This window comes from Grampus griseus (assembly GCF_964374135.1).
Source record: "Grampus griseus genome assembly, chromosome: 14".
NCBI classification, from domain to species: domain Eukaryota; kingdom Metazoa; phylum Chordata; class Mammalia; order Artiodactyla; family Delphinidae; genus Grampus; species Grampus griseus.
This window is the reverse complement of record NC_139008.1, coordinates 19,772,199-19,792,783: the sequence shown is the minus strand read 5'-3', so window position 1 is coordinate 19,792,783 and position 20,585 is coordinate 19,772,199. Positions and strand designations below refer to the sequence as shown.

Sequence of the window (20,585 nt, the reverse complement as noted above, 5' to 3'; positions counted from 1 at the left end):
AGCTTCAGCTCCAATTAGCAGTTTCCCTGGTAGAGCAGATTTCTATTAATTTCAGACCCATAACCTTCAGGATTAACGAGGGTGACTTTCTTGCTATTGTGTTTGTGGACCTTTCTGAGTTGTGTCGGCTGAGGCCTGTGTAGGCTTTTTCTTCAAGGTTGATGCTCCAGAGAAGGGGTGATGCTCAAGTGAACAGCCAAATGCTTCCTCCTGAACCGCGGGCCCCAGGGGGTCTGTCTGGGAGGTGATCAGAGATCGGAAGAGTGATTAAGTCCAGCTGTCTGCGTGGCTGGCTTTGGGCACAGGAGTTCAGCGTGCAGGAGCTGAGCAGAGCTGGGCATTAGTGCTGGGTGTTTTCTGCAGTGGTTTTGCTCCGCCTGGCATTCTCCTGCCTACATGGAAAGTGAGCTAGGTTTTTGAAAACAGTGCCATTCCAATTGAAAATGTCCTATTTTCCATCCCATTAAAGACCCTATTTTCCACTGTAAAAAAAAAATTAGCATACGTTTGCTCAGATCACCATTCCCACTTTGTACAAACTTAAAGCAGACAGATGCCCCAACTGGCCACACGTTAGGGTGAAAACAAGAAGAAACTGTAAGATGGAGCTTCAAGACTCTGGGTCAGGCTGATCTGTTCAAAGCATAGTTCTGCTCATTAGCTGTGTAATCTTGAGTAGGTGACTACTTTTCAGGACCTGGTTTTTTTATGTGGAAAATGAGGATAATAGTTTCTGAGGCCTGAAAATGTTGTTGTGGAGATGAAAGAGTGATATGTTACAGCTGAGAAGCCTTTGGCACAGAGCCTGGGCACACAGGGAGTGCTCAGGACACGGAAGCCGTTATCGATAGGGTTACTGGCTGTGCTAACCAAGACCTCGTAACCCTTTCTTTCCTGCCATCCTAATCCTATACAAAGGTCAAGGCTTGGCCCAATTTCCTTGCCCTACATAAACTTTTCCTGACCAAGCCAGGCCACAGATATCCCTGGGGAACCACATGTAATCTATTTCTCTAAAAACTCAAGGTTTAGAGGTCAGCAGAGGTGAGATCCAGTCCCAGCTCTGCCATCTACTATCTCTGTGTCAGTTGCCTTGTCACTCAAATGGTAAAAAGTAATACACCCAACTCATTGGGTATTGTGAGAATCAGGTAAGACCAGGCATATAATATATAAATAAAGAAGTAGCTTAGAACATAAGTGCCCAGTTATTTTTCCCCTGGAAGGCAAAGCATATAGGGAAAGTATGTGCTTGTGTGTGTGTGTGTGTGTGTGTGTGTGTGTGTGTGTGTGTGTGTAGGAGGGTAGCTTCTGATGACAAATTATCTGTAGCAAGAATCAGGCTGAGCTAAATGCCCAACAGAGTAGGTGTGAATTGCTGGATTCATCCCTTCCCCCATAATCCTGAAGCCCTGGGCAAAAATCTAAGGAACCTACCGTCTTGGGCTACTTGGGGTCAGGTCAGCTCCGGGAAGCTTCTTGGTCTTGTATGTTCCAATTGTTTTGTTTCTTCTTTTGATGGCCTCTTGCCGATCTTTTTTTTTTTTTTTTAATTAATGATCAACTCCTCCGTCTTTACTCTCTGTGCATTTGCTGAAGACTTGAGATCAGAGATATTTTCATGCTGCTTTGGGTTCATTTACAAGAGGAAGCCTGTCTGGTTTCATCTTGGAGCAGCTATTCATCTTGTTATTTAGCACTGGCTCAGAGACCCAAAGATGGAGGGTTTTGATAATTAAGTAATTTAAATGGGACACCAAAGAAACCTCAGCGGAGTTTACTGTAATGTGTGATACAAGAGAAATGAGCTGGGCTAGGTTTTGACTATTTAATGAGCTTTTGGAAAGTAATTACTTGAAACTTGGGTCCATTTGACTAATATTTTTTCTTCTGACTTGTCATTTTCACAAGTGCTTTACTGAGAAATGCAAATATTATCTGAATGAACGTGCCCTTTGCTTTGGTCAAACTCCAGTTTCCTAGTGGTGGCAGGAGGGGAATTTGAAGATATTGAAACTGTTCTCATTAAATGCATCAGTAACTGCGTAAACCTCATTCATAAATCAAAATGAATCATGTGACATTTCTAACTTGAAGTTCAGGGCCACATTCAGGCTGAGGTTTGATTAACCATAAGGGATCTTGTTCTGGGACGGGGGGGCAGCAGGCACTACTGTCGGGTCCTCCTATTAGAAAGACCTGGCTAGGAAATTACTGCTGGGATGAAAAGCAAAAAATAAAGATTAGTTGGGACTCTTCCTCAAGCTGTCTTCCCTAATTCATAGGAGTGATCATTTCTGAGAGTCCCACGTTTCCTGTCCTGAAATTCATTAAATTCCACGTTTCTCTTTCTCTTGAAGCTGATGACCAAACACCCGGGCAAACGCCTGGGTTGTGGACCTGAAGGTGAACGTGACATTAAAGAGCATGCATTTTTCCGGTATATTGACTGGGAGAAACTTGAACGCAAAGAGATTCAACCCCCGTATAAGCCGAAAGCCGTAAGTAAACCGTTCTCTCTGGTTGTTGGGTCCACATCATAACACTCTCTTTCTCTCTCCAATGCGTGTGCCCTTGGTGTCCTCCGAGGGGTGGACCTCGATCTAGGAGCGCTCACATTTATACTCAAAGGCAGTGGGTACAAAAATGGAGTTTTCCATCCACACGGCCTCTATGAATGTGGGAAAGACCATGGACATCGAGTTTTTGTTTTATCGATTCAATTATTGTAACCGTCTGAGCTGGGGAATGGTTTTGGGTGAGCAGAGTTCAGATCCATTCTTGGACAGTGATAAAGAATCTAATTTTGCCCTCGTTCTTTCCTTGGTTCGACTGTGTCATTTTCTCTTCATACTGACGTTGAAAAGGTCATGCTGTTTATCTCAACAGTATTTAAGTTTAATTCTGAAATATACACTCCATCTGAGTCAGTAAAGAAGACAGAACCACCAGCCAGCTCCCACCCAAGGCGAACCAGAATGAGTGACGTGCTGGTAGCCCTCCTGGAGGCTCTGGGCGTAGATATAGCTCTCAGAGAACCGTTACTAGAATAGTAAAGGTCTCACATTTCCTGCAGTTGTGTGCACACGGTAGTGCTTCTATCCCCAAAGACTCAGCAGGGGGGAGGAGTTTGCCCTTGAATTAATCGGAACCGTGGTTCTACTGGGAGGATATTTCTTCGTTAGATTAAGTACAGCGGAGACCTGGTGACTTTATTATGAGTTGTAAAACTACCGACTGAGGCTGAAAAGGGAGCACAAACATCCTCACCGAAACATGAAATTGTGAGGGTCTCAGATGTTAAGATGAAGAAAATGACAGTGATAACGGTGCTTGTTTTGATATCATTATTATGAATTTCTTGGCCACTTATCTGGCCATATTAAACACTTCACACATAGCATCTGATTAAATCCTCACAACAACCTATTAAGCAAGTGCTTCCATGTAATGGAAGAGGAAATGGAAGCACAGAGGGGTTAAGCGCTCTGTCCAAGGTCACTCAGCCAGCGTGTGAGGAAGCGAGGATTCAGAGTCTGACTCCGTTAGAGGTGTACCAGGATGCCCGGGGCAAAGGACATGTAGTTCTGCTTCTGTCCTCTCGCCAGTCCTGCACATCCCAAATGCTTAGGATCACAGCATCCCTGATGAATTCTGTTTCTCTCTGGACACTTCCTGGTGTGCAGATACAGGGTCCTTCTAGAGGCAGCCAGTTCCACACTGTGGTCCTTCTATTGTTGCCAACATATATACTGATATCAAATCAGCCTCCCCAGAATTGCCATCACTGGGTCCTGTTCTATCAACCAGAGCCTCTTTCTCTGTAGCACATCCTTATACTCCTGAATCCTGCGCTTTTCAGGCTAAACACGCCCCTCCTCCACTTGCAAGCATGTCCCGTGTGACATCACCTCCGGGTGCCTGATGTCCTCCAGGTAATCAACATCCATCTTAAAATACAGACACAGGATTGAGCACAATATTCCTAATAGTGTCTGACCCTCAGTGAATGCAGTGGGTCCAACGAACCATCTCTTGATTATTCTGCATCTGGACAACTTGGACGAGTCGTTTCCCCTCTCTGCTCTTCTGCTGCATCGTCTGTAGTACAGCGATGATAACAGTTTCTCCATCAGAGGAGGCTCATAATGTATAAAGCACTCAGCACGTGCCCGGGACGCAGGAGGCCCTCTGGGATAGTTGATGATTTTTGTTAGCGGCGTGTCACACGTTGGTCATTGTGTTGAGTGCAGAGTCTTTGAGGGGCAGAACAGTGTTGAGTCCTGCGCTGCTAGTCCCTAAGATAATGTCCATGTGTACACATGGGGTTCATGTGTACACCTGCATGTCATAGGCAGTATCATCACTTTTGTTATATAAAAAACAATCAAAAAGCGATCTGGGGGCTTCCCTGGTGGCGCAGTGGTTGAGAGGCCGCCTGCCGATGCAGGGGACACGGGTTCTTGCCCCGGTCTGGGAAGATCCCACATGCCACGGAGCGGCTGGGCCCGTGAGCCATGGCCGCTGAGCCTGCGCATCCGGAGCCTGTGCTCCGCAACGGGAGAGGCCACAGCAGTGAGAGGCCCGCGTACCGCAAAAAAAAAAAAAAAGCAATCTGGAAGAGAAGAGTGGATTCTCCATTCAGGAAACTGGGAACCTGAAGATGGCACACACAGACCACTGGGGTTTTGTGGGGCTCTTCATGAGGTCTCAAAATGTGGACCAATCTCTCTTCACTTGGCCAGAGGAAAGATGCAAATGCCCCCATCCCCACCGGCATTGAGCCACTGACATTTGAGGTTCATTCTTTACGTGTAGAGCAGTGGTTTTTCAAAGTGTGGTCCCCAGACCAGCAGTATCACCTAGGAACTTTAGGAGTGAAATTCTCAGGCCCTGCCCCAGACCTCCTGAATCAGAAACCCTGAGGGGGGTGGGGCTCTCTAGGTGAATCTGATAAACACTCCAGGCTGGGAATCACTGCTTGGAGTTCATGGTCAAAAGCTCAGGCAGGGAAGCTAGACAGAGGCCAAAGGAATGTGGCAAGGAGAGAAATCTCTTTAAGAGGAAGACACTGGTTCTCACACAGTCTGAGTGAGGGGTGGTACCTTCCAGGAACAGGTAGCTACAGAGGCCAGGCAGGTAATGTCAGTGAGGGAGGTGGGAGTAGTGGGGAAAGGGGCAGACGGGGAGCTGGTGGCTCTCAAGGGCTCGGTGGGTGTTCATCTCCAGCGGACCAGTTGGAGGATCCTGTGACTCATGACTAATTATTGTATTCTTTTTATATTATCCATGATAATAACAGCTGCCTTCTCCTGAGAACCTTCTACGAGCTGGGCACCGGGCTAGCCAGACTGGTCCTGTGGGCATGCAGGCTCTGCATTGCTCCATCCTCATTGGGATTTTCATATGAAATCTCACTATTTTTATAAATATGTCAGCAACAAGTTTTAAAAATTAAACACAAATCAGGTCAAATAAAACACACCCATGAACCATATGTGGCTGTCAGTTTATAACCTCTAGAATAGTGATCACTCAAAGTCAGGTTGAAGTTTAGCCGGTTAGTACTGGTTACTGACAACCAGAGCCCATTTTGACTGGTTAAATACTTAGAAATATTTAACCTGGCTCAAAGGAGGTGCTCAGGAAAAATTAGCTGTTCTTATCATTGATAATACAAAAAGATTACAATAGTTAGTGATGATCTACAGAATCCTTCAACTGTTCTATATTGGATATGGTTTCCAGCCAGCCAGTGTCTTGAAATGCCTCATGTGGGTTTAACAATGACTTTCAAAGTACAGTGACTGGACTGGGCTATAGACTTCAAGATGTTCTACAACCAGCTCTAAGGGGAAGAGGCACTGCCCTTGATTTTCTTAGGGTGAATTAGAAATAAACATAATAATGAATACACCACCCACTCATGTGATTCAATCTGGGCACACGCCTTTCACACAGCAGGTGCCAGCCTTAGAGCCCCTCCCCCCCCCCCAGGGATTTCACATTTCCCCTTCCCCACACCTTCTGAAAGGCCCGCGGTGAGTGTGTGCAGAGTTCCATATGCCTCGTGGGATATTAAAAGGCATGCATGTATCTGTCAGTGTTCCTGATTCATGCATGCTATTAGAGTGCAGCAAGAGAAAGAAAAAACATGGGGCAAAAACAGAGGATTATATTCAAACATCAGTGAAGGGTGCTATTATTGGAGGTTCATTAAAATAATTTTAAATGGATTTTTAAAGTCGTTCTCTTTTATTGTGGCAAGAGCTCTTCGCAGAGTAGCATTGGAAACTACTGAAACACATTAGCCTCATGTATTGTTTCGGGTACAAGAGTAATTTTTTTAACGTGCATCTGATCGTGTCACTCTCTTGCTTAAAGACCCCCGATGGCTCTCTGCCAGCCCCGGGATAATGTCTATTGTTCCGTAGCATATATGGCTTTATAGTCTCCCCAGGTCCAGTCTCTGCTGCCTCCCCAGACTCTTTACTTCAAGAACTGGCATTTCTGAGTGTCGTTCAGTTCCTCAAACATGCAGTGCCTTCCCTTCCCTTCCTGGCTTTCCCCACGTGGAGCCAGCTACCTGGAAACCCCAAAGCCTTCCCGTGCTCCCTGCACCCCCCATCCTCCTGGTGCCTCCCTCCTTCCTCCTCATCAGATCTGTAGACCATCACCCACGCAGGGAGGCTCTTGTCGATTCCTGAGTAGGGATCACCTGCTAGTGTCCCATCAACAAACTCATCACACTTTGTCGTAATTACTTGTTCAGTGTAAGGTCTGTCTTTTTGGCGAGTCTAAAAGATCGCGACTGTCTTTTTCAGGGTTGGATCCCAGTGCTTAGCATAAGGTTGAGCACACGACATGTGCTTAATCATTTTTACTGAATAAATGAGTGATTAAATGAAAGGCTGTCAAATAGGATGCTGCAATGCACTGTGCTGAGGAACATACTGGATTCTTTAGGGATATATAGTAGAGTACAGGGTGTTTTTCTTATGTACAGCAGTGTGTCTCAAATAAATTGGTTGTTGTGTAAGCTACCCTATTTAAAAAGGGCTATAATTTGGGTGCTGAGTTGTATCTGTCATGGCATCGTTTGGTTGTGTGATGAAGGATCTGATGATGCAATGCATGAATGTTGGACTTTGGATGGAGGGGGCTGTGACTTCCGCAGTCTGTCGTTGCCCAGCCAATGCTACAGGTGCCATGATGCAGCCTAGCGGAGCTTCTTAAACTTTAATGTGCATACGGAGTCTCTTGGGCATCTGATTAAACTGTGGATTCTGATTCCGCCAGTCTGGGGTAGGGCCTGAGATGCTGCGTTTCTAACATGATCCCAGGTGAGAGGATGCTGCTGGACCACGGTGTAGCAGGGGCTACCTCATGGTTCTGTGGGGTCCCACCAGCCAGTGAGTTGACTGGTGGATCCTGTTGTAGTCAGTGTGCAGTGTGGCATGGTGAGGGCTATGCTGAAGGGGTGTATATGTTTTAGTACAGAATGTGCTTGGAATGTGGCTTCGGACGCGCGGGAGGGTGCTGTAGGTCAGTGTGCGGCGGATGGGAGGTGCTGGTTTGTGGCTGAAGGGTGGAGTATGTGGCTGGGCATGTGGTGGAGTAGTGGGTTGAGAAGCAGCGCGTTCTGGTTCCGTCCTCTAGTGGGGGCGTTATGGGTCATCCATTCAGCAGGTGTTTATTGATGTTAGGTGCTGTTCTAGGCCCTGGAGACATGGCAATAAAAATAAAAATCTCTGTATATTCTAGAGGGAGTGGGCAAATAATGAACATAGAAATCCGTGACTATGTCAGAAGTTGATAAGCATTATGGAAGGTTGGGAATTGGGAGAGCAGGGTCACAGAGACGTCAGTTTTAAATAGGGTCGTTGGAAAGCCTCACTGAGAAAGTGACATTTCAGCAAAGATGGGAAGAAGGTGAGGGAAGGAGGGAGCCGTGTGTATATCTGGGGGAGAGAGTGGTTTGGGTGGTAGTAATAGGTGCAAAGGCCCTGGGGCAGGAGCTGGCCTGGCACGTTCAGGGAAGAGCAGAGAGTCCAGGTGGCTGAGCTGAGCCGGCAAGGGAGAGAGTGAAAGGAGATGAGATCAGAGAGGCCACGGGAGGGGCAGATGGTACAGGCCATTGAGGATCTGCGGCTTTCACTCCAGCTAAGGTGGGCAGAGAAGTATCTTGATCTGACTGTTGTGGGGGGAGGGGTGAAATCAGGAGATGGGTTATGAGACTCTTGTGCTAATCCAGGTGGGAGGTGCTGTCTGGTGATCAGCTTGGAATGTGGCTGTGCTGTCGTGGAGGGTGTGTTGAGGCCACACCGTGGGTGAGCACGTCTTACAGGAGAATTTGTGGTATGTGGTGCTATAATGTCTCAGTGCACGGTAGGCTAGCGTAAGGTGTTTAAATCAAAACGCCTGATTGAGATTTCAGTGGCGTTCGTATATCATTATGAACTGCCTCGGTGAAGTCCAGTGGTGTCCATGACACCTGACGCAGGGCTCGCCCTGAAAATGAGGTAGGGACACAGACCCTGGGCTCAAGGCTCCAGTTGCCCCATGGAGGCAGCCCTTGGATCAACTCACCCAACAGGCAGCATAGATGCAGCAAATTGAAGAGTGAGAGAAAAGGAACAAGGCGACAAGGGTGCCCTGTTTCATTACAGTCTACGGAGCCTGCAATACTAGGGTGTGTGTACAGAGACCTGCCCACTAGTAAGCGTGGCTCTATTCTTGTCCTAAGACATGATCATCTGATTGTCATTTTGCTCTGGGCAGGGGTTGAGTGCAGTTGGACGGGACATAGTCATTAAGAAACATCTCTTTCCCTACATCCTTTCATCGAGGGCGGCCATCTGACACTGTCTAGACATGATCAGCGTGCTCACCCCTCCTTCCTTCCCTTCCAGCCTTGGTGTCAGGCTCACAGACTCCAGCCCCACCCTATGATAGGCTGATGCCAGTCACTTCTGCTCTGGTTACCTATTCTCTGTTCTCATCACTTTACATAAAGTCCCGTAGAATTTTGAGGCATCTGCACGTCTGGAAAGTCTTGGAATCTCGCAAAGTAAAAAAACGGAGCCCCTTCTCCCCGTTCTACTTTTTTCAGCCTCTCATTTAATATCCTTTCCAAAATACTTCATAGGGTACTGATCCCATACCATTACTCGCATCCTCTGGGAGCCTAAATGCCGAACTGCTCACAGGACTTGGTTTCTTGGTAATTCTGTCATCTGAAAACATTGTTTATGTAGCTGAGGTCAAAAGCTTCAAGTACTGCTTTAATGAGCTGCAATTCTGTTCATGTGACATTCTCCTCCAAACCCAATTGCCCTTTACACTGTATGAGGAAGTGTCTCTGTGTGTGTGTCTGAACGTGTGTTTGATGTGCTGACATTTCTGAATTGAAGCCACAAAGCATAACCTTTGTATGTTTGCTATTAAAACTCAAAATTCAAGGCTTAAGAAAGGGAGCTAACTTTTACTTAATATGATTTATTTAAGAATAGAATCTAGCTCCTCCAAAGTACCAAATGCTCAAGAGGATAATATTTTTTTGAATACTGGGATTTAAAATAATTCTCATAAAACCTGTACTGTTCAAATACATTGGAAAAAATATTGAGCTCTTGTCTGTGCCAGGCACTGTTTTAAGTGCCTTCCAGGCATTACCTCATTTAATTCTCACAACCCTATGAGGTAAGCGCCGTTGTCACTGTGTTGCAGATGAGGGCATGAAACTTGGAAAGGTTAGGACATTTGCTCAAGGTCCAGCAGCTTGGAGGTGGCCAAGCCAGGACTTGAACCATGGATTTTATCTGCTCAGTATCTTGGAAAGATGTTTAGAAGCACCTGGAGCCCCTTTTAATAAGGTCTGTGATAGCACTGATGGGAGCGGACCGTGATAACACCATCTAATGGTGTCTGTTACATAATAGAAAAAGACGAAGTATTCTCACAGTTCAAATGAATTAAAATTTATTTTAAAATATTGCAACAAACATGTAGCATATTCACACCTTTTACAATTCACTGGCAGGGTTTTTAAAAGATGCAAATCTCACTTGTTCCTTAAGGCTTTGATTTCGAGGCTGGCAAAGAGAGCAGACACTGACTAACCCCTGGAAGCAGGGCATGGCAGCAACTGAAGTGAGGCACTCAAGGCAGGCTCGTCAAGAAGTAGACGTTTTCCCACCCGGTTCTGTTTGTTCTCGTGGTTATCCAGAGAGTGTGGAGTTTGCAGAGATCATAATCAAGATATTAGGCTTCATGCGTACACTGACTAACACATAGCCAGGGGTGGTTTAGGACGTGGAACCTGGAGTTTGTGTGTCTGTTTATCTCCCTTTCCAGCCATCCATGGAGAGCCTACTGAAACTGTGGATTCAGCCAGGCTCCCTTCGAAAGATGGTTCAAATTGACAGGTTCCTGGGCCAAGTGAGTTTCCTAAATCTTTTGCCAGGTGCGTGACTTTCAGCTGTCCCTTGGCAGAGGGGCCAATGGTTTGATTGAAATGGTAGGCGGGAAGGTCACATGCTGAGAGAGAGCATGAATCTGTTAGGATATGTCTGGCCATAACCACTGAAATGTGACAGAGGTCAAGAATTGAAAGATACCTTAGAAGTGGAATTCAACCCCTCCATTCTATAGATGAGGAAGCAGAGGCCCAGAGATTTCCCCAAGTGACTTACACAGGGAATATGATAGAACCAGGACAAGAAAACTCGCCCTCCATTTAATGCATGAAGGACTTTATTAATAACACTATTTACAACAGTAACAATAAAATGGGTCAGGCATGTTCTATGAAATTATTCAATTTTACTAGAAAGCAGAGCACTCTATCTAATTTATTGATCTCATGTCATCTGCACAACAACCCCAGGAAATAGATGGTATTATTACCTCCCCCGTACAGGTGAGGAAACAGGCTCAGAGAGGTTAAGTAACTTGCCCGTGGTCACACAGCCAATTTAATCTGAAGTCCTATTTCTTTACCTCCGAAGCCCATACTCTTGCCTCCATGATGTTTCTTCTCTCATCTCCCAAACTCAGCTGCACAGATGTGGGATTTGAACTGCTCTTGGTCCAGTCCCACGTTTAAATACTTTCCTGGGGGATGGGCTCCGCTGAATGAATGTCCATGAAGTTTAGTTCCTTAGATTCTGCCGTCAACCCTGCCCAGGTTGTAATTCTTATCACAGTGCCCCAGAAAGCTGTTGACCAAAGGTTGGGAGAACTTCAGGAGATGAACACGTGGATCCAGGGAGACTGGGTCAAGCAGAAGGAATGTGGACAGAGAGTCAACAGAGCCAGGATTCAAACACCAGCCTTGGGACTTCCCTGGCGGTCCAGTGGTTAGGACTCGGCGCTTTCAGTGCTGTGGCTCGAGTTTAATCCCTGGTCAGGGAACTAAGATCCCGCAAACCGTGTGGCATGGCCAAAACACAAAACAAAACAGAAAACCCCCAAAAACCACCAGACTTGCTCTTCAGCAGCTGAGGAAAGACGAGCCTCCACGATCGCAGGCTCTCCAATCTCAGTCGGGCCCTTAAGCCTGCCCGGGCAAGTCCCCAAACCTTCTGTTTTCTGAAGGTCCCCCTACTAAAGTTCCAGTCCCCTTGGTCTCAACGGATAGCCCCATCTCCTAAGTCGGGGGGAAATTGAGGCCCATGGGTGGGTGGCTTTCCTGCTCCTGTATAGTCATCTTGACCTCTTTCCCTCTGTGTGTCAGCAAACAGGTGCCTCCCCCCGCCCCCCGTGAAGACTTTCCCCTTCTGCTCTGAACCCCTGTTCTCCCATGTCCTTTGCGCATCTGCTCTGGCCAGTCTGTGCCTACAGCTTCTCTATATATTAATCAAAGCTCCTATGGTTACAAATAGGAACCCAATTCAAACTGACGTAATGACTAAATTTTTTTCAAGTATTTAGCTGTGGCTGGATCCAGGGTCTCAACAGTATCAAAAGCCATCCACTTCTCTGTCTCCCTGGGATGGCTTTCCTGCCTGTTGATTTCATTCTTCATTCCCTGAAGGCTTTCTTGGGCACATAGCTACTCCAGACTTAGTACGTCCCATTATTTTCGCAATTTCTGCCGAAAAAAAGAGCTTCCTTTTCCTAAACTTCCCAGCAGCCTGGAACTCAATCTTGTCGGAAGGTATTGGGTCATATGGTCATCTCTAAAGCAATCACTGGGCCTGGGGGTTGGGGAGATGGAATGTTCTGATCGGCCAGGCCTGGGTCACCTGCCAAGTGACTGGGTCTGCCCCTATCTAAAGCGGACATCTTGCAGAGGGCAAGGAGTGGGTCCTCCAAGAAAAATAAAGCCACGGTGCCTGCAAGCCCAGCAGATATCCACTCTGACTCCATTCTGATTCATCCTCCTCACACAGAAACATGCTAAGTCTCTCATCTTAAAAATCCCTTGCCTCAAACCTGGATCCCTCCATCCTACCTCTAGGGCTCCTGCCCTATCTTCTCATACAAACAAACTTTGGAAGGAGTTCTTGCTGTCTCCACTTCATTCCTTCCATTCTTTCTACAGTTCAGTGCAATCTGGCTTCTGCCGCCACCATTCTATTGAAATTTCTCTCCTTGAGTCCGCAATGACCCCAGATTGTCTCCTCTCGTGGACTTATCTTTCTTGACCTCATCAAATTGGGCACTTTGATCTTCCTTCCTTAAGAAAAAATCTGAAAAAGTAAAAACTTCCAGCAGCATCAAAAGCTATGCAGTGAAATTAAGTACCTCCCCAGAGACCCCTAACTAGGCTCCGTGGCTCTCCTTCCCAGAGCCACTCACTGCGACCGGCTTCCTTGGGTGACCTTCTGGAGATGCTGTGTGCAGCACAGAAGTCCTCCACATCACACACAGGGATGTTAGTGCTCGTGTTCAATTCCCATGCCTGGCTCTACTCCTGCCTTCCATCTTGCAGATTGTTTTTTATTTTTTTTTTAACTTTTAGATTGGAGCATAGTTGGTTAACAATGCTGTGTTAGTTTCAGGTGTACAGCAAAGTGATTCATTTATACATATACACGTATCTATTCTTTTCCAAATTCTTCTCCCACTTAGGTTGTTACATAACATTGAGCAGAGTTCCCTGTGCTCTACAGTAGGTCCTCATTGGTTATCCATTTTAAATATAGCAGTGTGTACATGTCTATCCCAAACTCCCTGACTATCCCTCCCTGCGCCTCGCTGGTAACCATAAGTTCCTTCTCTAAGTCTGTGAGTCTGTTTCTGTTTTGTAAATAAGCTCATTTGTATCATTGTTTTTAGATTCCGTGTAAGTGATATCATTGGGTTTTTTTTAACATCTTTATTGGAGTATAATTGCTTTACAATGGTGTGTTGGTTTCTGCTTTATAACAAAGTGAATCAGCTATTCGTATACATATGTTCCCATATCTCTTCCCTCTTGCGTCTCCCTCCCTCCCACCCTCCCTATCCTACCCCTCTAGGTGGTCACAAAGCACCGAGCTGATCTCCCTGTGCTATGAGGCTGCTTCCCACTAGCTATCTATTTCATGTTTGGTAGTGTATATATATGTCCATGCCACTCTCTCACTTTGTCACAGCTTACCCTTCCCCCTCCCCATATCCTCAAGTCCATTCTCCAGTAGGTCTGTGTCTTTATTCCTGTCTTACCCCTAGGTTCTTCATGACCTTTTTTTTTTTCTTAGATTCCATATATATGTGTTAGCATACGGTATTTGTTTTTCTCTTTCTGACTTACTTCACTCTGTATGACAGACTCTAGTTCCATCCACCTCACTACAGTTTCGTTTCTTTTTATGGCTGAGTAATATTTTATGGCTGAGTAATATTCCATCGTATATATGTGCCACATCTTCTTTATCCATTCATCCGATGATGGACACTTAGGTTGCTTCCATGTCCTGGCTCTTGTACATAGAGCTGCAATGAACAGTTAGGTACATGACTCTTCTTGAATTATGGTTTTCTCAGGGTTTTATCAGCACGTCTAAATCTACTTCATTCTTTCAGTAGCTTCCTAGTTTCCTATATGTGCGAGTTTATCTGTAGGATAAGCTCAGAGTCTCTCCCTCCTTTTCAGGCCCCTCTTCTCCCTTGTTCTTAGGGCACTGAGCTGACTGATTTTCCTCCTGTCTCCATAACCACTCCCGGCAGAGATACTGCATGAAGACTTCTGATGACAGTTGAACTTGGAGGATCAAGACATGCCCATGACCCAGAGAGGGAAAGAACAAAAGTGTATTTTTTGTTTATTTACAAGTGCAGTTCTTAAAAGCAATCACAAAGTGCCCTCCAATTAGGGTATGAAAAACAGCAGCTCAGAAGTGGTGTGTGAAACTGCTCGAAATGTCTTTACGAGGAAGTGAGGCTTGGACGGGAGAGGGGAGGTGTCCCTTTTGTGCCTGGGCCCACGTTTTCCTCACTTTCTTTAACCAGGAGCCCCAGGGCCTGGCTTCACCTTGTGGCTTCCCACATATCTTGCCAGCCTTGGTGGGAAAGATTTCGTGTTTTAAGTGTCTGTAACTTGTTAATGATAATATCCTCGTGATCTCAGAGAGACAGCAGTGAGCGGTCCTGAAGAGAAATCTTAGCTCCCTGCCCAGGAATCAGACCTGGGTAGCGTGGATGAAAACCAGAAATCCTAGCTGCTGGTCCTCCAGGGGCTAGAGGCTAGAAGCAAAGTTGCCCTGGCTCTTGCCCTGTTTGGAAAATGAATTTCTCAAAGAGGCAAACACTGTAAGAACAGGTACAAAGTTTATTATCAGAGACACAGCATAACGTGTGGGAGAGCACGCAAAAAACAGCTTGTTTATTTAAGACAGAAGCGAGGCAGAGATACACACCCTGAGAGAAAGGGCGTGGGCGTCCTCCCTAATGAGGAGAAGTGCAGTGAAGAGGTGGTTAAATCATTTACATAGGGCAGTTCTTCCGGGTCTTTGCTTACCTTTGGCCAATTATCTCACTTGTTTTCCACCCCTGACCTGTCCTAGGGCCCTCCCCAATATGTGTGCACATGTTTTTTGCCAAGATGGATTCCAGCGCAGAGGCCTGTGGGAGGTTTGACAGCACCTATTACGGGGTGGCGTCCTCTCCTTCTTTGACCCCCGAGAAGCCTTCCTGTGTATGTGCCGTTGGGCAGCTGGGGAGCTGATAGATGTGGTTGTCTTATCTCCTTACTCTGGCAGAGCTCAGCCCCTGCCACCAGCTTTGTCCTTGGAATGTCATGGGAAAACAAAGCTCCGGTTTACTCTGCTGGACAAACTCCGGCTGTCCAGCCCAGGGGCCCATCTACCTCCTACCTCGCTAGGATAGGTTGGGTGTGGCAGGGCCTGTAGGATCCCTCGGTTGTACAGGGTACAGCCACGCGCATCAGATTGGCTCATTGGACAGGACTGGGTAAGTCCTCACTCAACAGCGGCTACAGCTACCGTGTCAGAGATTTTATGTGCATTTTGTCAAATCAACCTCACCGCATCCTGCGAGACAGATCCATTTGACATAACAGGAAACCTGGCTTAGGGAATTTAGCTAACCTGCTTACCATTTATCTGGCTGGGGATGGGTGGTGCTGAGATTGGTACCAGGTCAGCTTTTTTTTTTTTCTTTTTTTGCGGTACGCGGGCCTCTCACTGCTGTGGCCTCTCCCGTTGCGGAGCACAGGCTCCGGACGCGCAGGCTCAGCGGCCATGGCTCACGGGCTCAGCCGCTTCGCGGCATGTGGGATCCTCCCGGACCGGGGCACGAACCCTCGTCCCCTGCATCGTCAGGCGGACTCTCAACCACTGCGCCACCAGGGAAGCCGCCCAAGTCAGCTTTCAAGTCCATACCACATGATCGGATACAGTCTGTAAGGCAGTGAGATGTCACTGTTGCCCCGTGGCCTTTGGAATCAAGCAAAGCGGGCTCTGAATCGTGGTTCTCCTCCTTTACCTTGTAGGATCCTGACCAAATTGTTAACTTTTCACATTTTCTGCTAAGTGGAGATAATCCTTTTCCTGCCTATCTTACCAACTTGTGAGAATCAAAGCTATAAAAACACAAGCAAGTAAAAGCGTTCATTACTATTTGAGGGCAGCTTATTCGAAGCCAGCAACATGGTTTAGGATGAAGGTGAAGAACAGATACGAACAATATGATACTTTGTTGCCGTGGGGAAAAGTTTAGAGTATATTTCATGTCGTTTTTTAAAAAGCAGGCTAAAGAATAAAGTGATGAGTCTACAGGTTTTAGAGTAAAAAGCATCCGTCCGACAATTCTTCCAGCCATCCAGGACACAGACCAAAATGTTAACATAATAAAGGTACTGGGGTGGGGGAATTACAAAGGGTTTTGTTGTTTCTTTTTCGTGGTGCTTGGGAACAAGTTATTTGTTTCTGCATAAACGGATCAGTTGTCAGATCTTGGATCAAATCCTAGTCAGTTACTTAAGCTCTAAATCTATTCCTCATTGTAGAGCAGACTTCATAGAACTGTTGGATTAAATGAGATCATGCTTGTAAAGCACTTATACAGTATTTGGCTAATAATAAGCACTTAATATATGCTACTATTCATCCCTTTGACAACACTGAGTGCCTACTCTGTACTGGGACCTGGAAATTGAGGGGTGGGCAAATCCGATGTGGCTTCAGCTCTCATAGAGCTTACAGTCTAGATGGGAATATAGACAATACAGATACGCAAAGAAATAAACATGTAATCGTAGATTGGGATATTCACGTATTTTATTTCCTGTGGAAGAAATGAACAGATTGCTCTGAGAGAGTAACAGGAGGAGAAAGGGTGAATCTGCTTTACTTGGAGGCGATCCAGAGGCTCACCTCACCTTCTCTGAGGAGGTAGCATTTAACCTGAGATCTGGAAGAAAAGAAAACATTGCGTGTTGTTTTTAAATGAAGATCTTTTTAAAAATGAAACTTGCTATCAAGCGCAAAAGGCCCCCTCTCTTGCCAGCTTCCTCCTTAATAGACACAGAGATCAAATATTCCTGATTGTAAGGGACCTTCATTGTTAGGAAAGGAGGCTTTAATCTTTCCTGCTTTGCCAAAGCCCAGACCATGCAGAATATTGTCTGACTCTGCTCCAGAAAAACACCTTGGTCCACGGACAACTTTTAAAAATGATCAAATGCGTGTGCCTGACATGGCTGGCTGCTTCTGCCTGGGTGGGTCCCTCCTGCGTTCTCCTGCTGCATAGAACCATAGGCATAAAAAGGATCCCGAATTTCACTGAATTTGCACATTAAAAACAGAGAGAGAGAGAGAGAGAGAGAGAGAGACTCCCTTGTCTTTTAGTCAGACCATATCGCTTGGGTATCTTTTCATTGTGACCTAGTCTCGGTTCGTTGTGACCTAGTCTCGGTTCGTTGTGACCTAGTCTCTGGTGTCTTGATGGAGGCTGGGTAGGAATCTCCCCTGTGCCATTGGCCTCATGTTATCAAACTTGATTAAGCAGTGAGAAGTATGGGGTGGACCTTTACCTCTTCTCCAGCATCTTGCTCTGTCCCTGACCTCTTTTCACCTCCATTTCTTCCCTGGGCTCTTCCTTTCCCTCCTCCAAAGAAGCAGTGTCTTTCTTTCCGGTCCCACTCAACTTAGATGTCATCTCCTCGGAAAGTCTCCCTGGCCCTTCTCGCGTTCCTCACCTCTGTACTCAATGGCAGCACTTGTCACGTGGCACCATGCCATGGCCTGTGTGTGCACCTGTCTCCTCCGCTAGACTATAAGCTCAACGATGGCAAGGACAGGGTCTGTCTCACGTGTCATCATATTTTTGGTGCCCAGCACACCGATGGACAGAAGATGCCCATTTAGCTAACCTAAATATTAGCCTTTGTCATCATCCCCAAATCCACACTAGGGCAGCCATTTGGGAGATCTTAGAGTTTTTAACTAAGATGAAGTACATTAAACAGCGCCAGGCAGATTTCGGCAATTTGGCTACATCTTCCCATTCCCTTTATTTCTATTTTCCCCCTTTCCTCCACTGTAATAGCTCCCTCATTTAAAATAGCTTTTGTAGTTTTTGTCCTTATTATACACAAAATAATACTACTTGACTACTATTTAAATTTTCAAAAACACAATAAGCATAAAAGATAGAAAAATCAAACAATCTGTAACTCTCCCAATCTGTAGAAGCACGTGTGTAATGTGCCGGCAGGTAGCACGCACGCATTTATGTCTGTAATTTATAGAATGGGAACATACCGTGCACACTGTCATTGATTATATATATTAATTATATATAACTGTTATTTAATGTTCTTCTACATCTTATTTTAATTTTTAAAAGCATTTTGCATGGCAATACATAAAATAGATGGATCATTATTTATTTAACTCTTCCCTGTTGGCCGAGAGTTGATTTAAAATTTTTTTTTTTCCCTCTAACAATTCTTTGATGAACATCCTGTATCTTGATGGGATAAACCCAGGGGTATAGATAGAGCAGGAGTCCAGGAAAAGCTCCTGGAGGAAGTGTCTGGAGACAGAGAAGGACGCGTAGACAATGATGGGGAACAGGGTGGGAGGCAGGTGTTCCCGGCAGAAGAGACAGCCTGTGCTAAGGCTCGGAGGTGAGCGTGCATGAGGGTTCTAGGAGCTGGGAGGATGTCAGGACAGCTGGTGGGTGTGTTGTGGTGGGAGGAGCTGGGCTGCGGGACCGTGGGCAGCGAAGAGGCTGTTGACCAGGTGACCAGGGCCGAGTCCTAAACAGCCTGTAAGCCATGCTGAGGAGTGTGGCTTCGGGCAGTGGGACGCCATCGCAGACTAGAGCAGGGAAGTGACATATCCAGGTTGGCGTCTCTGAAGGCTCCCTGTGGTTGCTGTGACCGAGCCAACTCCACATTAGACAGCTAGACTTGGAGGTGTTATTAGCACAATGAAACAGAAATTAGAAAGAAGAGAAGAAAAGGAAAAGAAGAGCTCACATGTAACGGCTCACAGATAAGCTTTTCAAACGGTCTTGTCTCTTAAATTCGGGGGCACAAGGAAACAAGTCAGAATCCTCACTCCCCTCTCCAACCCGGGAAGAGATTCCCTGTGATTTTAAATAACCTAGTTGGCTTTGGCCCCCATTCCTGTTCCAGGAGCCCCAGTGATGACAAGGGGGTTGGATTTTCTTCTCGCCACTGAGTGAGGGTGAAGCATCCACCCAAGACAGCCAGAGAAGCAGGTGTGGTCCACGCTGCGTTTGCAATTAGATCCCAGCCGCTGAGCTGCCCCTTCTCCAAGGACACAGCGGGCGCAGAGCTGATCAGGGCCGTGCCTCCCAAGGGCTGACGTCTCCATTTAGGGAGCGCTCCTGAAGCTAATGGGCAGTGACAGCTCCATTTGAAAAACACGGAAACACTTAGGGAGGCTGTGATCTGCCAGCCTCGTAAGCTGCTTATTAGCAAGGAAATCACGCTCCCGCTGTATTGTGCCCCCTTGGTTAACCCCTGTTCCTGCATCTCCTCTCTGCTATCTCACTTAAAGATTTCATTGTTCTCCAGGCAGTGGGGGGAGTGATGGGAGAGGAGGCTGCGGAGCTTCCAGAAGCTGTTTCTCTGTCTCCCATCACAGCCTCTGGGGAGGCCCCAGCAGAGCAACAGCCTTCTGTTGTGGATAGGAAATGGATGGTTTTTAAAGAAAAATGGCCCCTGAAGACTCTCTGTGTCTCAGCTAACAGGCTTCCTGCACTGGCTGGCTGAGGTCCCAACACCCAGAAACACCCGCCGGGCTGCCTCGTAACACGCCTTCCCACTCCTCCATCCCTGCCACAAATACCTCTTTGTTTTTTCCAGCTCCATCCCTTCTGCTCCACCCTCTTTTCCACAGCCCCATCCACCATCTCTCTCCTCTGGATGATCGCCACCATCTTCTACCCTCCCCGCCGCCTCTGCCATCAGTCTAGCGCTGCTTCCTTTTCAGTCCCCACACCGCAGCAAGGGGACTCCCTCCTTGACCCTCGACTCCTCCACTGGACTCTCCAATTTATCATGAATGAAACCAAGTGCTCCATGTCTTCCAACAAACATGCTTTACCCCTCGTGTCCCCCACTCACCAAGTAACTCAGACCACAAGCCCTCTCATACCCCATGTCCGATCCATCAGCAAATCATGTCAACTCTAAATTCAAAGTAGACCCCCCACAAACAAATGCATCTTCCCATCTCCCCCAGTCATCTTCCTCCAGGCCACCATCATCTCTTGCCTGGATTATGCGACAGCCTCCTGACTGGTCTCACTTTTTCCACCTTTTCCCCTCGTCCACCCATCGGTCTATTTTGGACACAGCCCCAATGATGCTGCTTAAATATAAGTCAGAATTGTCCCCAGGGCACAAAAGAGGAAACTGAGACTTGAAGGGACTTGGCTGGAGTTGCACAACTAGCAGTCAGTGATGGCAGAATTCGAACCCATGTCTGCAGATGCGTGGGCTTCCTTCTCTCCCAATAGGAAGGGGGCAGGAGCTGAGGCTCTCTGAGAACTCGGTCTCCTGAGCACATATCCAATACCTCTGCTTCCCTTGATCGTAAGCTTGAAAGAGGAGCTTGTACTGCTTGGCTTTGCAGCTTATCTTCCCTCTTCCAAGGACT

General features: G+C 46.7%; 1 protein-coding gene across 2 annotated transcripts in view; it reads left to right on the top strand.

Moving 5' to 3' along the window:
• Positions 1-20,585, top strand: part of PRKCB (protein kinase C beta) — a gene marked incomplete at both ends in the record, with an annotated part of 311,977 nt that overhangs the window by 282,777 nt on the left and 8,615 nt on the right. For both annotated transcript variants that reach the window (XM_082671427.1, XM_082671426.1), the window contains one exon: positions 2,361-2,501. In XM_082671427.1, coding sequence (XP_082527553.1) covers positions 2,361-2,501 — 141 coding nt within the window. The remainder of the gene's footprint in view (positions 1-2,360; positions 2,502-20,585) is intronic.